Source organism: Parus major, chromosome 3 (genome assembly GCF_001522545.3).
Source record: "Parus major isolate Abel chromosome 3, Parus_major1.1, whole genome shotgun sequence".
Lineage (NCBI taxonomy): Eukaryota > Metazoa > Chordata > Aves > Passeriformes > Paridae > Parus > Parus major.
Window position 1 is genome coordinate 6421949 of NC_031770.1, and position 17883 is coordinate 6439831.

Consider the following 17883-nt stretch of genomic DNA (forward strand, 5'->3'; position numbering starts at 1 on the left):
CAGGATGTTGTTTTTCTGAAAAGAAGAGAAGCTATCATTTAAGGAATTTTATAACCAGGGAATATTTTCACTACTGCAGATTAACATTATGCTTTCCTCTGCTAGATGTGATCCCATTTAATTATGTTCTGTCCTTGCAGAGACACTTGATGATGTGACTCTCTTGATGATAAGAAGGTTGTACACAGCCTGCTGAGGTCAAGTTCCCAGCAGTCACAAAGTACGTCAGTGGTGCCGGTGAAGTCAATGGAATTGCTTTTATGTACTTTATGTTTGAGCACATGGTTAAACCCTGCTTTTTTCTTTTTTTTTTTTTTTTTTTAACTCTGTTCTCTGTGGAGGTCACATTGACTTTCATTCTGTTTGTGCTTTCAATCTCTATATTTTACTCAGGACATTGCAGGCTGAACAGGAATTCCGTTTTTCAATGGAATACAGAAGAGTAATTTCCTACTTAAAGTTTTCTTCTCTATCAAGTACTTTGTGGAATACATCTTAGTTCATTCAGATACATTTTAGTTCATTCAGATATAGAATAAAATTGAGATTAAAAGTTATTTCTGTTTCCAGCAACCACTGGCCAGAGGCCTGAAAAGGTTTGTGCAAGCACCACCATCACACCTACAAACACCTGAACTGTGGCAAACTCCAGGAAGCCAGTGTGGCATTCCACTCCACTCTGCCTTGAGTCATCTCTGACTTGGGACGCTTCTCTTTTCTTCCTCTTTTCCTGTCTGAGCCAGGAATAGTTCCAGGAGCAGAAGACAGTTTCAATCTGGATCAACTGCTGAATTTTTCAGCTTGTATTTTTATCTCTTCCATATGATGCTGATCCTGGAGAGGAGCCTAAGTTGAACATTCCTGCCTTTTTTCCCTTGGTCTTCTGCTGCACATAAAAAATCAGGTCTGTGGGGTTATTGTGGAAACTCTGAAAAGCTCTTTCTCTTTTGCCTTTCTCCCTTGCCTGCTTTGCCTGTGGCTGTAGTGAACAGCAGCACTCACTGCAGAACTCAGGTATAACATGGTAACAACATGCAGCGATTATAACATGCATCAGTCCCACACAGTGTACATAATCACACCCAGTATTTCAGAACTGTAATTAAGTCTTGGGGAAATGCTCCACTCACTTACATCACCAGACTGAACTGTGTTAAAATAATACTATATTGGAACAATGTTTTCCAAAATAGTTGATTTAAAATAGGTCTGACTTCAAAGGATCTACAAAATTATCTTCTAAAAGTTTGTAATGCTGCAACAAATCAAAAATGAGACAAGTGTATATCAAAATATTAAAAATTGAGTCTTGTCATAAGTGTCACTTAATAATGTGTATATATTAAATTATTTGAATAATTATATCAAATTATTTATGTGTTTAATATATTATTTATTTATTATCAAAAATGGCAATATCTAGATACAACTATAACCTTAGTGGTTAAACTGAACCATTGTGCATTTGATTACTTATGAAACAAGAGAACCATATAATCATATCAACAGACATTATTATATATTATAGATATATAATATATATAATATATATATATTAATATAATATATTATAATATTATATTATTAATATATATTATATATAATATATATATTAATATAATAATATATAATATTAGATATTATATCAAAACTACAGAAACGTTTGTTTTCTCTTTCTTTGAACAGTTTAGCTATCACGTTATTTGATGGACCAAAAGATAGATCCCTGACCAAGTGGATGAAAATCATAAAGCTGTGAGTAACACGAGTATATTGCCTTTCATCTTCATCTCCACTCACCCACCTGGACAAATGGGGCTTGTAGCTACTTGTTTCCTCTTCAGCACATTTGCCCAAGGCAACAAACCAAAGAAATTACAGGTAACCGTTTATCAAATGCTTGCAGGCAGTTAACTCCCACTCTTCTGTCACTCTGCATCATTTTATTAACAGAACCTTGACCCAGGTGTGCCATGAGCTTGAAAGTTCAGTAGGTGGGATGCAGCTGTCACATGAAAGATGGATGATGTGCATTTTATGTTTTCAATGCATGTTAGTGTATCTCAGAGTGGATGTGCTAATAAAAGGTGACATCTTACCAGCGATATTGCGGGAGCCTTGGGAAAAGGACTCGGAACAGTTCCAGCATGTGATAGGAATGGACAGGAGGAGAGACTTCATGGTTAATGTACAGGGGCTGTAAGTTTGCATTTGAATTTCCAGCAGTGGAAATGTGCATGGCACAGGGTTTATCAAAATCACCATGTGTATAGTGGTTTGCTACACAAGCAAGGTATGAGAAGAATTATGGTGGCTGAAAACACCATGGTTTGCTACACAAGCAAGGTATGAGAAGAATTATGGTGGCTGAAAATTTTTTTTATTAAATATAAATAATTTATAAACACATTTTAGATTATTATATTGCTCTGTTATTGGTGTAATAAATCAATTTTGTTTAATAGCTACAGATATTACACATTTTAAAAGGTACTTTAACACACACGACGAATGAATTTTTTCTTGAAGTGTGAAACTGTCCACAATGTTCTGTTGCTTTCTTCTTTAATGAGGTAGAAATTGAGGAAATAATCTAAATATAGATCTGCATTTTAAATTTTTATCAATACAACTGAACTTTAGAAGTTATTATATTTAAATTTAAATTTAGATATAATTATTAAATTATATCTAAATTATAAAGTAAGAACTTTTAAGATATCCTAATTTCATATTTACCTTTTTCACTGTATTCAAGGAAAAATTGAATAAACAATGTGAATAACAAAGAATTTTTTCCACGGTAAACAATGCAAAGAGCTGTTTATTGCCATTTTCATACATATTTTCTTCTTATTGAACTTCATGCCTTTTCTCACAAAACTGCCCAGTTTTGTTGCCCACGGTTGAATGTCCAGAAACATGGGCCCTGACCCTGCATCACGCTGAGGTTGTGAAGGTGACACCAGTTTGCCCTTTCCTCTTTGACACAGAATTTTTCAAATGTTTTCAAGACTATCGAGACTTGGAACAACAGCCAGCTTCCATTCCCATCCTCTCTGTTTCTCCAGCAACTGATATTTGGATCCTTTCTTTAAAATCTGTATCTCAAACCAACTCTGTCCTGGCGTGCCACACCACAGCTGGGCCCCCATGGAGCCCCTGCTCATCCAGTGGCCCCAGTCTGCCTCCTGCAGGGCCCTGGATCTGCTCAGCTTGGCTCTGTGGTGGGCTCAGAGCAGGATCTGCTGTGCCACTGCCTTTATTTTGGTCAGGATGGTTGATGGCAGTGGAAATGTTGCACGTAGGGGCCTTAATGCTGGTTCGGTTGGATGATCCAGCAGTTTGGATTGAGGCTCTAGCTCTCCTTTGGTACATTTATTCACTTCTATAGCATAGTATTCACTCTCATATTAATTTACATTTCCTATTATATCTCTGATGGGAGCTCTCTAACCAGTCATTACTTTATCCATATGTTAAATGTTCATTTTGCAGCTATTAGTATTCTGCCTAGGCTATGTATCTCTTAAATACTAATTTTGGATGTTCCCCAGTTTTCCTCTGTGCAGTCACCATTCTGAACCTAGTTCACTAGGCCCTGGATGGACTAAATACACACAGATCATTAGACCAACACCAATTTTCTGCTGGTGCCATTTTCATGCTCATTTTTTTTCAACAGAACATTTCTAAGCCCTTCTGAGCATTGCTTTAGCCCTCAATATATACAGCTCACTACAGTGTTCTCAGAAAATGATCTCCCAGTTTGCAGCATGATTGATTTTCATCCACATACTGAAATGCTACTTTTGAGGTGAATTTTCCCGCCATGTATGATGATGCTGATTGTTCCTCTGCCTTCAGGCCTCCAGAATCAACAAGTGTAAGAAGTCAGGTCATGCTGATATCAGTCAATGGCAAAATTTCTTACTCCTTCAGTGGGATCAATTGTATCACCAGCACCTGAAGAAAAAAATGTAAAATGCAGTAAGAATTTTCTTATTGGAATTGCAACATTTGGACACTTCTATTTTTAAGCTGAAGAGCAGTTTTATTCCTGTCTTTTATCTTGTCTTTCATTTTTGGTCTAGGTGTAAACATCAGGCTTAATTTTTTTTTCCTTTTATATATGTACATACTTGTTTTAGATATTTTCCAAAATTATGGCTATTGTAGCTGCTTTTACAAATGAGACTGCAGAATGCATGCAGATGGCCTCTACAGGAAGAGAGCTAAGTTTTCTCTTTCTCCCCTTCTGGTCCAATAAACATTGATTTATAAAATGTGGAACAGATCCCACAGGACACTAGAATATTCAGTAGCTTGGTAAATATTCAATGGTCTAGGATATGCATTCAAATATTTGCTCCACATAATGGATGTAAAAGAAGAAAAGAAAAATTTACCTGTTGGTTTCTCTCTCATTTTTATTATCAAGATGAAAAAATTGTGCTTGGGCTAGAAAGGCATATCACCTGGGCAAAGTGAAGAAATCAGGTAAAGATAACAACAACCCTTCAGGAAGGGCTCTAATATGAATGTTCAAATATGCCTTGTAAAGAGGACTCAGTCTGATTTATTAAAAGGTAAACTGGGTTCTTCCCTGCATCACTGAGTGGGATAAGATTAATGATTTTACTGAAAGGAACCATACCGAGATTAATGGTTATAGTAGAGATGCTAATGCTTGTGTTTAGCAAAAACTATGAGAAAAGAAGTGAAGCGTTGCTACTGAAATGTTGCTAAGTTGTACCTCACCTTTCTTTGGTACAGGTGAAGCTCAAGAGTGGATCACAAGAGAAAAGGCAGTCCTTGACCAGGGGCTGTACACAAGACATTCTCTGTATAATTTAGCTGGAATTCCTTTTTCCATATGAACAGATTTAGACCCTGTGTTTGACTTCAATCAGACCTCTCCGTACCCCCGTGAACTGTTGTGTCTTGGTGAAGCTGTGTCAGATAATAAGCACAGTGAGGCTGTGACATGTCCTTTGTCACACCAGCCCCTCATCACTCCTGCTCTAAGTCAAGCACCTGCTGTGCTCCAGGACTAAATCTATTCACCTGCATGGGGTAGGGCCTTTCCCTCCATGGGGGCACAAGTGAAGCTAAGAGCATCTGCACAGCTGCAGGAAAGCTTTTCTATTTATTTACTTAGTCCATGGAAGTTGGTGTGAAGGAGAAAATTACTCCTGATACAGAGAAAGCTGAGTGGTGCAGGGGCCAAGGTGCCTTCCCTGACCTTTGGAGCTGGGTGGACCTTGGCCTCTGCTGCATCCAGCAGTGATTTTCACAATAAGTGTGAGTAGGGGGCATGGTGTAGGGATCCCAGGAGTCACAGAATCTTATTATCAATTAAGTTGGAAATTACCTTTGAGGACATCGAGTTCAACTTTCGAGTAAACACAAGATTGTCATCTACAACATGGCACCGAGTGACACATTTTCCTGAGCACCTTCAGGAGTGGTAACACCACCTCTCTGGGAAGCCCATCCCAATGTCTAATCACCCTTTCTGTGAAGAAATTCCTTCTAATTTCCAACCTGAACCTCCCTGGCCCAGCTAAAGACTATGTCCTCTTGTCCTGACGCTGATTACATGGGACCACATGGCTGCAGCCTTTTTTTCAGGGAGTTCTAGAGGGTGATAAAGCCACCTCTGAGCTTCCTCTCCTCCAGGCTGAGCATCCCCAGCTCCCTCAGCCGCTGCTCATAGGACTTGTGCTCCAGACTCTACACCTACACCAGCTCTCTTGCCCTTCTCTGGACACACCAGCGGAGCTCCGCTCCCGGAAACCTCAGCCCGGCACCGGTTTTTAAACCCGCCGGGGCAGTTTCCTGCGTTCCCGACGCTCCGGGGCCGCACGGGTGCAGTCGTCCCACGGGAGGCGCCGGCCAGCGGGCGAGCCCGGCCAGGCTCGGGCCCGGGCCCCGGCGCTGTCGCTCGGCAACAGCCCCGCCGCCCCGGGCACAGCCCGGTACCGCCGCAACCCGGAAGCAGAGGGGCGGAGGAGGCGGGCGGGGGGCGGAGGCGGGGCGGGACGGGACAGGGGTGTCCGCCCGCTCCTTCCCTCCCTCCCGCCCCGCGGGGGCTCCGAGCGCCAGCACGGCGCAGAGCGCGCAGTGTCGCAGCCGAGCGCCCGCCACGCCGTGTCCCCGCACAACACACTCCCCCAAATCCTGGCGACCCGGCGCCACCGCGCTCAGGCTCCTCCTGGTCGGTGCGGGAGGAGGAGGAGGTGGCTGCTGAGCGGCGGCTGCCGGAGCCAACGGGCGGCGGGGAGCGGGGCGGGCGCTGCGGGGGTGTCGGGGTAGAGCGAGGCGTGACCCGGCTGACGGGCACCGTGCGGCGGGCGCGGAGCCGGAGCCGGCGGGATCAGCGGTACCAGCGGCGGCAGCGGCGGCGCGGGGCGTCCGTATCGTTCGGCTCTGGCTCTGGCTCTGGCGCGGCGTCTCCTCCACCCCCTCGTGAGCCTGGGGAACCTGCAGCTCAAAGCCGCCGCCAGCCACACCACCATGTACCCCGGCAACAAGCGGAAAAAGCTGTGGCGGGAGGAGAAAGGTATTATTGCCCTTCCCGGTGGCCGGGCCCGCTTCTCCCGCCTTTAAGCCCACGTTGAGCCGGGAGGGAGCGAGGGAAGGGGGATAGTCCCGGTGCCCTCAGAGCCGCCGCCTCACCGCGGGGTGTCCGGCAGCGCTTCTCGCCGGCCGCGGCTTAGGGGACGGGGTGGGGAAGGGGAAACTCCGTGCTCTCTGCGTTTGTCCTGGGGTCTCCTGGTTGAAACAGCTTTCATGGCAGCACGGGAGTGCGGGAATTGGGGATGTTTCCCCCACACCTCGGCGTATCCGTGAGGAGTGGAGCCCCGGGGAGGAGGGAAGGGAGCGAGGGCGGGCGGTAAACAACCCCTCTCCTGAGGGCTTCCCGCCCCCAAGTCACCTTGTTGGGAGTGTTTCAGGCCGAAAAGTTGGGCACGGGGTCTCAAAACGTGCTTTTTCTCCTTTCAATGGGTTTGTTTTCTGAGGTCAAACATGGTTTATTGGGATCATTGGTTGTAATCAGTTTAGATTCTAGTGTCGTTCAGCCGGGGTGAAATGTTTGGGGTATGGGAGTCTGAGCACTCCTACATCCTATCTTTTGAACTATTTATGTAGTTTTATATATGTTTTAAGACACCCGCCTGTGTATTCTCAGTTTATGAAACCCCTAAGCCAAACTCCAGAGCATGAAAACTGTGGGCCAAGCATTTGATGCAGACATTATTTTTTTGGTACTTTATAATGATCCCACGGAGAGCAGTGTAAAAATTAAGAAAAAAATGGACGTGCAACATTGATATCTGTGAGGAGGAAAGCTTCTTGCCCAGTGTGTTCCAAATAATGTAGTAATAGATGAGGAGAGGAAGAAAAACAGATCAGAGGGTCATATTTTAAGTGCTATGTTTTTTTTCTTCTATCACTCTTGTGACTGTTGTATGTTTCGAACTAAGCAGGCAGAAGACCAGTTCAAAGAACAGGATTCAAGTGCACCTTTCTAAGGAAAAATAGTTAAAACACAAATGAACTTATTTTTCTGTAGGTTAGTTGCTCCTGTCAAACTCCTCTCAAATGAAGTGAGTCTTTTTCTTTCAAACCATATTACAATCCATGTTTCTGTAGTAAAGGTGAAGCCACAAATTTCTACCTGACAGAAGCTTCTGCTTTCAATGAAGAAGGTACAGTTAAATTATCTCAAGCATTGTTTATGTGTGATCAATTATAACTGACTTTTCCCTTAATGCCGTATGTTTTACCTTCAAATAATGCAAGGGGCAGATGGGGAAAAGTTACTGGTAGGCTCTAGTGAATGTTCTTATTACTCCCACTTGTCTCTTTCAGCTGTGTTGCTGTCTGTGAATTCATAGTCTGGCAGGTGAACTCAAACCTTTAGTAAGGAGGGCAGAGTGGAGGACCTGGAAACTGGAGCTGCTGACACACTTTTGGTGGAGCTGTGAGGATGGTGGTCTCCATCAGCATGGTGATGTTACTGAATTCAAATCAGCGCTGCTCAGTGCTGCTGAGGTTTTTCCATACAGAAAGCATTTTTGAGTGCTAGCTGGCCACAACTCCCTGTCTTTTTGCCCAGTGAGAACAAAGAGCATTTGCCAGTCTTCTGCTCCAGTAACTGTTCCAGCACCATGCTGATAGTGTTGGCCCAGAGTACTTTGAGTGAGGAGGGCAGAAAAAGCTTCTCTCTTCATTGCTGGCATTGCCATTCAGTTTTTAGCCCTGTAGCATTGTTGTTATCAAGTACCTGGTTTACTAGAGAGGAAAACTACAGAAGCTAAACAATCTTTTGTCAGGTTTGCCTTCACAGGCACCCCTGAACCCCTGCAAAGCTGGCTGTGCTCACTGGCTCTGCTCTTCCCATGAAGCTCTGAGTGCAGTTGCTCTCTGCCTTTTATATTCTGAAGCACTTCTCAAAAGGAAAAAAGCACTGATTGCTGAATATTGAGTTCAAACCCACTGACAATATGCTTGCTTTTCTTAATTACTTTCTTGGTAATTAAGGGTTGGTCCACATCCTCCCAGGGGAGATCGTCCTTGAGGACAGCTGAAACGGAGCAGGAGTGGAGGTGATTTCAGAGCCTTAGACACAGGACTGGGCTGCCTGCAAACTTCCCAAGTTTCTGCCACAGGCAGGAAACTGTACTTGCAGTGAAGGCTGTTGGGAGCATCCTCTGGGAGGTTTGTGTATAATTAAGATTCAATTTAAGTTCTTGATGCTGACTCACAAGAGCAAACTTTTGTAAAACCTTCCTGTAGAGAAGAACTTGTGTTTTGAAGGCAAAGGACTGACTGTGTCTCCTGTTCAGCAAAAGGCTGAACCCAGATTTGATCTGCTCAGTCCCTCAGAACTGATGTGCTCTCAGGTCTGCCTGCCTTTAGGACTTCCAGGTGCACCTCAGATACTTGGAGTTTTGTATGCCTGGAGCTCAGGTAATGGAGGTGGGTGTGCAGAATGGTGACCCTTGTTATGTCCGTTCTGCTTGGCAGGTGTAAATATCCCACTGAGACACCAGGCTGAATAAGGAGAGAGAAATGTTTCTGTCTACCGAAGAAATTTTTAATACTGTCAAAAAGTACCAGAATGAACTTATTTTGTTAAGGGAGGCTGTGCTCAAAGCTTGCCTTAGACTGTGCTGACTGCAGCCTAAATAATTAGGAAACTTTATTTTGAAAAAGCACAAACAAAAGAACCTCAGACCAGACCCCCATGATTTTCTTGGTTTTTTAAGGTTTGATCTGAGAAGCAGTTTCCATGTTCATCTTTTGCTGCCTCTTGAACTTGAGATGAAAATGTTATTTTTATGTTTGCCTAATTCTTTATGTAAAATGCATATAACATAGGTCTAACTTTTCCCTACACCCCTAAAAATTCTACAGTCACTGAAGAGCATTTATTACCGATTAACATGTCAAGAAAACCTGTTAGTGTGGTTAAAGTAGCACAGTGCTACTGGTAAAAACAGACTCAGAAACTTGAGTAGAGTATGATGGGTGTTGTGCTTCTGTTCTTTTTCTTTATCCTTTTTCTTTTGGGAGGGAAAAAGCACTTCATCTTGTGTTGAGCTAATACTAAGCATTGATGAGGTAGGGAGAGAAAAGAGGATGTGACTGCAAAAATCAGCTGAAGTGCTGGGGTTGCTTACAGTTTTGGGTCATTTGGACGGCTTTTTTTTTTTACTGTAAAAGTCCATTTATAGCAGGGTATGAAGTAGAGTGAAGTTGGCAGTAGCTGTCATGCTTGTGCAGTGTTTGAGGCTTTACTTTTCACAAACATCTGTAAAAAGAGGTGATGATGTTCTCAGGAGAAAACAAAAACAACTGTCTATATGTACTTTAGTGTGGGAACCAGGTGTGTCCTGTTAATGTTCAGATGGAAATGTCTAAAGCTAAACTTCCCTTTTTTACCACCCCAGACATCTAGCAACTGACAGAACATTTGCTGTAGCTCTGATCTCTTTTGTTATGTACTAGCATTTTATTAATTTTCCACCATGCTCCCTGCCTTTACTTGAACTTTTGTTTTTTTAGTTCTGGTTTACAAATGCGGAACCTACAGAACAGACTTTCATGTCTGAATACTCCCTAGCAAACAATTCCCTACTAAAGTTGGGAACCCAGGAGTCCTCTCAAATACCATTTCATTCATCAAGGGCACTGCATTGCTCACTGGCGTGGCTCATGTGCAACAACATGTGAAAGCTTGCAAAACTTTGCTCATTTCTCTTTCCCCTAAACAGAGCGTTTGCTGAAGATGACCTTGGAAGAAAGACGCAAAGAGTACTTGGGGGATTATGTTGCATTGAAAACTATTCCAACATGGATGGAAGACTTAAAAAGTAAGAGCGAAAGTGAGGGTAAGTAAAGTGGAGGAGTCCTCAAATATAGAGCACTCTGTTTTCTCAGTCTGAAGTTACTTCTAGGAAGGCCAAGACTTAGAACCCATATTGTTATGAACAGCGATAGGCTAAAATTGGGACGGGGTTTGGAAACCCCAGCAAAATTTCTTAAAGCCTTACTGGTGTCCCAAAACTCTGCTGGTATCCCCAGGTGGAGTCACAAACCCTTAAGTGTGTAAAATAGATCTTCTCTGCATGAGTCTTACTTTCCAGATACTCCAGCAGTCAGCTATGCCTAACCTTAGTGAGCATAATGATACAGGGAATCTGGGCAAAACAGCATTGCAGGTCACCCAAAAGCAGAGGGGAAGTGTTCATGTTGTGTTGTTTTCTAAGAATCCAGAGACTGGAGAACATGAGCCTCCCTTACTTTTGGTCCTGCCTTTCTTGGGCTGAGGAACATCAGTCTGGCCTGGATTAACTCCTGTTTCCTTAGCATCTGCAGCCTTACCATGATTGTGATCACCAGTAGAGTTGTCTAAATACTTGCAGTGAGAACTGACCAAAAATGTGAATCCAGTTTGCTTACAGTCTTCTCTACTCTGCAAGTAATTCTGTAACAGTTCCTTGTTCTTCAGTTAATTCCTTTCATTCACACAAGGGTGTGGAGGGATAGAGATGGCTTCTGCGCTGGTTTCCTCCACCTCTTTTTCCCTGTGGCTTGCTATCCTACTTGCTGAACCCTGTAGCTTTTTTTTTTTGAAGGGGTATCTGTGAGACCTAAAGTGCTTCCCGTCTCTGCAGATACAGGACTAATTTTCTGACCCTTTTGTTATGTTTTGACCATTAAAGGCAAATACTGGCCTGGGTGAAGATGTGTGTAGAGTAACCTTGTGGCTGCAGGTGAACATGGTTTTTATGGTGATAGTCCAGGTGAAATGAGGGCTGGAGCTAATCAGCTCAATCAGCTGTTTTTAATAGAAATGGAAAGCTGTAACACTTATTTTAGCACAATCTGAAGGAGCTCAGATTTTCAGATGTCCTTGTCAAAAGCAGCCATTGCTGTTGTCTACTCCTAAAAGCATCTGGAATAATTTTCAAACTGAAAATATGTCAAGAGATTGCTGAGCTCTTCAGCCCTGCTGAGTAGCTGTATTACATCAGTACCCATAGACCTCTTTCTCCCATTTGAGTAGGTCATTTATATCTTACAACATCAGAAAGCCTGTCCATCTGGAAAACAAAGGCTGCATAAAAATAAAAACAATTACCTGACTTCTCTCAAGCTGATTTTTGAGGCCTGTGGTATATGGGAATATGGCATATGTCATGTGGCTTAACTGGGAGACTCTATCCCTCTTAGCCCAAACTATGTTTTTATTCCAGCTACTCTCAGATTCTCTATAAAGCACTGAAATTCACAGATGTTGCATTACTTGGGCTGCTGCAATTGACAAGGTGTGGATTTATGTTGTGATTGCTGTTACACTTCACAGAAGCAAAATGTCAGTGTCTAATATGTGGCTATTGAATCATGGCAGTGGTGAATTTATTTCCTTGTAGCTGCTCTTGCATTCTTTCCGTTAGTACCCAGTACACTGCAAAAAATGCTGGAAGGCAAAAGTTGTGCTGGAACACTTCTCTGCTACTTGAGCTACTACTGTACTGCTACTGTACGTTCACGAGAAAATATCCATAGTTACTCCTTTTCTTTGATGTATTTGTTGTAAGTAAGCCATGTGTAATAGTGAACTTCTGGAAGGTTGGGCTGCTTTCCATTCACATTCCAACTGATTAGGACAATTAAAAGAAATAAGTGTATTAATGTGACTGCTACTGCATCTCTTTCAAACTTTATTTCTCTTAAATGTTGGCCCTGTTCTGAAGGTATCAAGTGTGTCTAAAAGCTGTCTTTTTGAGCTGAATTATGAAAAAAATAGAATTTAAATCTTATTGCTGATGAGAGCTTTTGTTGTGTTTGATGTGACATACAGAAGGCAACAGGTACAGCCTGAATGAGATTCTGGAGAGAACAAGTGAAACTCCAGGTGTGATGGAATTGGTGATGACCCGACAGTGCCATGCTCAAGTTCTGGTATTTTCCTCAAATGAAAGGTGGCTGCTTGCACTGACAAACAGAAGGGGTCTGAAGGGTGGTGATGGTGAAAATAAAATCTGTATATTTGTCAAGCCAAAACAACAACTGATGGGGAATTTGGAAAAAAATCCTTACAATTCACTGCCAATACCATATACAGTAAAAAAAAATGACAGATTGATTAGTAAAGCATAGAGTGGCTGTTCAGGAAGAGAGATGAGGAGAAATCAAGAAAGCAACCAAGAACAAATCAAGCGAAGCAGGCACAATCAATCAGCTGCTGGAGTAAGAAGCTATAGAAGGGCAGAACATCTGAGCTGGCAGCCATCCCCACAGCCACTCAACTGGAGATTACAGGTGTTCAGTGCTGCACAAATTTTTGTGAAATAATACAAGGGTTTCATATTGGGAAGGAACTAATCTCACTGCCAGGGTACTTTGTGGGTGCTCTTTATTGGCAAATTGGAAGCACACGCCTTAGTTTGTGGAAGAAAGTTTTTCCCAGCCCCTCCTCCATGCTTCGATAGAAGTTGTATTCAGAACTAAATTCTGAAGAAAAGCAGCAAAGCTTGGTGCAAGTTCAGTGTTTTGGCAAAGTCTTTTGTGATAGACTTTGTAATAGAGTAACGTAACAGAGGGATGTATGTAAAGGCTCCTGAGGAGTAAAGGTACTGAATTCTGAATGGCAGCTGACAAAGGGCTTTGTCTCTTTGTAGGAGCAAAGCTATTACAGAACATTTGGAAGTTCAAAGAGGCAGTGTCTTTTAAAATGCTCTGCTGTGATTAAAAAAGAACCTACGTTTTTTGCTGGTCTCCTCACATGGACATGACTAGCCGTAAGAAATTAGGTTGGTGTACGTTTTGGCATGGAATTTTGTCAATGTTTGTGTTAAGTCTTGGTTTTGGGAAGAGGGTGGCACAATGTGGGCTGCAAAGACTAAGCTTGGTGCCCACTTTTCTGAGCTGAGGGAAGCAGTCTGATGTGCATATGTTCATTTCCAGAAGGGCTGTGCTGTCAATACCCCTGATTTTTGGTGTGCCACTTACCAGGCTGCACAAGTGGATCTCAGAGATCAAGTGTTACATCAGTGGAAGGAAAAGGGACAGTTAGTGACAAGAGGCCTTCTTTAATGTCAAGAGGGGATGGTAGAAGACAACTTTTGTTCTTGAAGTGGTCCTGTAAATATAAGCTTTTTCTGGTTTAACTGTGTTAGGGAAATGAGGAGCTATCTGCTTTGGAAACAAAGAATGAGCTTGCCACAGAGGGTTGGCTAGTGTGAATATAGTGTAACACATCGTTCTCCCTACTTGTTACCCTTCAGATATACCAAAAGCACACACATCTCATCTTTTTCTCATGTACTTTGAAACAGAGTGTCTTCCTGACAACATGTGAATAATGAACTTGTTTTATGAAGCTCTGGAATTTATATTCCTTTGTTTCAGTGCTATCTATTACATTCTGCTTTGTTAGGCACTCATCTTGTACAGCAACAGGAGCTTATGTTGCTCAGTGAATAAAATGCCACAATGTAGACTAACAACTAGAGTGTATTTTGAAGTTAAATACATACATTAGATTTTTGTTAGCCACACACTAATTCCCAAAGATATCTTTACTCTGCAGCGGTGAATTTGAGAGATGACTTCTGAAAACTTTTCTGAAAAGCCTTTTTAAAAGTTAGGGTCTTGGAAATTTCGTTGTCACGGAGTAGAACAACATCTTGTATTAATTGGGTAATTCAGAAAATGGAATAAGTGATATTGTTTAACTCCAGGCAGGTGATAGTCCTGCTGACTCTTACAGCCCCTAGAATTCATTGGTATGACAGTGATGCCAAGAAAACAGCAAATTCAGGTAGTGGTTTAAAGATCTCTGCTAGTGGTAAGAACTACTTTTCAGAGGATGAAGTTAAAATGGAAGGATACGGTAACTGAGTTTATTTTTGTTTAAGGTTAAATGACACAAAAGGTCTGCAGTCCTTTTAAATAAGTCTTGAAATAAGTTTTGGCAGTCTCTGAATCTTTTTAATCTGCTATTTTTTAAGAAAATGATATGGCTCAAACTATTCAAATTAATCTATTTTAACACTGAGGGTTTTATGTATAATAATAAGGTTTGGATTTAATAAAAGCATTGTTGTGTTATGAATGTGTAGCTTTCTAAATATTCACAGTGGGTTGACACAAGATTAGAGATGAAGCGTGTGGTTGAGCCACTCCAAATGCTTCATGGTGGAAAGATGTGTGGTAACACTTAGCTCTGACCTGGATTTCTTGAGATGGGTAACTAACACAAGTACTCTCCAAAGAGCCCAGTATCTCCATGCAGCCCTGCTTGATCCGACTATCTGTCCTGCAGGAACTAGGAGCCAAGGTGATGAGTATTAAACAGAATTGGGAAAGTGACACCACTACTAAGCTGCAGTGAAATTCAGCCAGACAAGTAAGAAATGGCATCTCTCTAAACCACTCAATATTATCAGTGATTTGTACAGAAAAAGAAATTATGTTCAACTAGAACATTGAGATTGTTAGACAAGTTGAACAATCACAAGTTCTGTTGGTGAGAGCTGTGTGAAACCTGTGTACTTCAAGACCGTCCCCCCACCAAAAGTCCAAGTCTATCAGCTTTCATTGTGATTTTTTTTTCTTAAAATGACTGTAGCAACTGTCTTTATAACAGATTTTTAGCTGAGTGACAAGGAGGAAAGTCAGTTGAGACAACTTAGTGTAATTTTTGCTGTCTCAAAAAAAAGAGATCCTTTTGCTACTGAAACTCTTGGTTTGATGAAGTTCAGAGTGCAGCAGTTTTTGTGGTGAGTACTCACAGAAAGCAGCAATAACTTGTGTGCCACTGTTCAGGGTCTTCTCTGTTACTTGTGGCCCTGAATGTGAATTCCAGCTTTGCTTAAACTCATGCTGTATTTTGTTTTGTCCTTACTTTTCATCTATTGGCATACCACTGTTACTCAAGCTAAACACCTTACCAGAAGGTCTCTTCAAGACTGGTGTGTTTAAGGTTAGAAAACTGTGTCTCCTAGATGCACATGGAGAGCACTGCTTATTAATTGTTGTGTTATAATAACTGGGGAAGCACCATGAAAAAAACTGACAACTGTAGTTGCTGTGAATTGTGTGAGGATCATGGTAATTAGGTATTTTGAAAACTTGTGAAATTAACATGCTTTTTGTGGATATGGCTGAAAATCTGTTTGCTCATTTCTGCTCTCAGTCCATGTTATATGCATATTAAAGAAGCAGCAAAGGAATTAAGAGGTGTAAGAAGAGCAAACCATGTTTGCAGCTTCATAGTCTGTGCTTGAGGTGTCCAGGAGTCTGTGTACCCATGGCATAATATGGAGTAACTTTTAAGGCTGAGTTGGTATTTGTTTGGCTCTAACAGATACCCAAGGCTGCCAGGACAGGAGGGTGTAACCAGAGCCCTGTGTGCTCTGCTTTGCTCAGGCTCTTGGCTGCCCTTTCAGGATGTGTCCTGAACAAAATTGAAGCTGCAGAGGGGTGCAAATCTGACCATGTGATCTGGTAGCCCCACACACCTTTCTGGCTTTCCCAATACATACTTTGGCTATTGATTTCCAAAGATAGACTTGCACAGTACAGAGATGGGAATAACTCTTCAGGTGTAAGTTCAGCATAAACTGAGCAACAATCTATGTGTGTCTTGGTTTGTTTCTGGAGGTGAATTATCTCTAGTTAGTCATATCCCTGATAAAAGTAGGTAAATTAGTGTGTTTATTGTAAGGGGTGAAGGGAAACTACAAGAAACAGAAAGACTGAAGATGTATTTAGTTGACCTTGTAATTCTCTGGTGAGCTTCACACAAATATCCTTTATAGGATGGAATAGCTGCCAAAAGAGATGGCGCTTGTTTTACAGTTTGCATTGAAGTGTTCTTGGTAAAAACAAAAAAGTTTCTTGCTTTCAGCAAGTATGAGATTATGATTATTAAAAAGTTCAGATCTGTTTACATAGATTACGAACACAAAATCCAGTGTAGCTAATCCTCTCTCTAAGAAAGTAAATCACTTGTCCTTGATGTAATTAAGATGATGGCTTCTCTTTAAGCTGCTGCTCTGTGACTTTTTTAACAAGGTAACTTCCACACAGCATTAAGCTTATACAGGTCTTGGGCAGAGTTATTATTTTGTGACTCTTCTGCATACAGCTGAGAAAGCTCTCTTATCTACACTGGCAGACAGCTCCTTGAGGGGCAAAAGTTAACCGTAGGAAAGGATGCTGCTTTCAACAATAAATTGATAAATTGGTGTCGTTATTGAGACTCTGCAAGCTTTTGATGAGTTTTGGAGAGGGATGGTAGATGGAGATGCAAAGGGAAGTTAGGCACATCTTTGCCAGAAAGGGTAGTTTTAATGTTTAATTACTGGTGATATGAATCTTGACTGGATTAATAACTTTCAAGCTTCCTGTGTATGTTTCAATGTCCTGTGCAATGTGAGAAACAATCCTTTTTTTGTAGTTGCTGAATGTCACTGCGCTGAAGTTTTGTACCGAGGTCCCTAAGGAAATATTTAGTAGAGTTAGGAAGTCAGGATGATGCAGTGTGCTGTCAGCTGGCAGGGTCGTTCAGGGTGTGAGGGAGGACGGCTTTAGCAGCAGTGATGCTTTAAATTGGGATGTGCTGTTCCTCAGAAACTGCTGAGAAAAATTGTAGGTTCCAGCTTAGAATATTTTGGTGGCTGACTTGAGTAAGACAGTTTAATATATGCAGGGGAAAAGTAACAGGTTATGTATTTTGGCTTCTATACTTTCTTTGATTATTATTTTTTTCTACTTTTTATATATAAAGGGTGAGGTTTTTTTGAGTGTGGGGGATTGCAAGATCAGACCCCCAAATTAATGTATTGCTCTACAAAGTCATTTTCAGTAAGTCATCTAGTTTTGCTCAGTATGGTAGCTTGCTAATGCCCTAATCTATAATTTATGATGGACTGTGGCATATGTCCTCATAGTCTTTTGCAGACAGATGTGAGCCAATGTGCCAGACTGATTAGAAGCCGTGTGCCTATGATTAGGTTGAGGCCAAAACCAAGCTGTTAAATTGTACCCTTGTCATGGCTCGCTAATGTGGATCTGTTGCCTGGTTATGTGACTGAGATATTTTCAAATGCAGGTGGAAAAAACTGATGTCCTTTGGCAGAAGATTGAACCCTCTTTTGATTAGACAGGTAGAGATTGATATGTCTTGGTTTAATTTGATGTAGCTTAGATATGATGGATATTTATGAAGGTGCTGGGCTATTGACTCAACTAGGATTTGCTGTCTGGCTCTTTATAATTAGTGACGATGCAGGGTAGGCCATCCAACTCTGGGTGTAGGAGGTTTGCAACAAGTTTGAAAACTAACCTCACACTCAA

At 41.8% G+C, this 17883-nt stretch overlaps 1 protein-coding gene and 1 long non-coding RNA gene across 6 annotated transcripts in view; one reads left to right on the plus strand and one right to left on the minus strand.

Moving 5' to 3' along the window:
* Positions 1-2806: 2806 nt before the first annotated feature.
* Positions 2807-5926, minus strand: LOC117244133. Its single transcript, XR_004496641.1, has 2 exons — positions 4762-5926; positions 2807-3966 (listed from the first exon to the last, which is right to left on the minus strand). It is a non-coding gene; the product is annotated as an uncharacterized LOC117244133 (long non-coding RNA).
* A 163-nt stretch (positions 5927-6089) lies between these two features.
* Positions 6090-17883, plus strand: part of MACROD2 (mono-ADP ribosylhydrolase 2) — an 850223-nt gene continuing 838429 nt past the window's right edge. For 2 of the 5 annotated variants that reach the window (XM_015620846.3, XM_015620847.3), the window contains exons 1-2: positions 6092-6565; positions 10287-10403. In XM_015620846.3, coding sequence (XP_015476332.1) covers positions 6520-6565; positions 10287-10403 — 163 coding nt within the window. In that variant the 5' untranslated portion in view covers positions 6092-6519. Of the gene's footprint in view, positions 6566-8482; positions 8728-10286; positions 10404-17883 lie in introns of those variants that run through there. The other 3 variants (XM_015620850.3, XM_015620848.3, XM_015620849.3) reach the window with 3 other exon arrangements.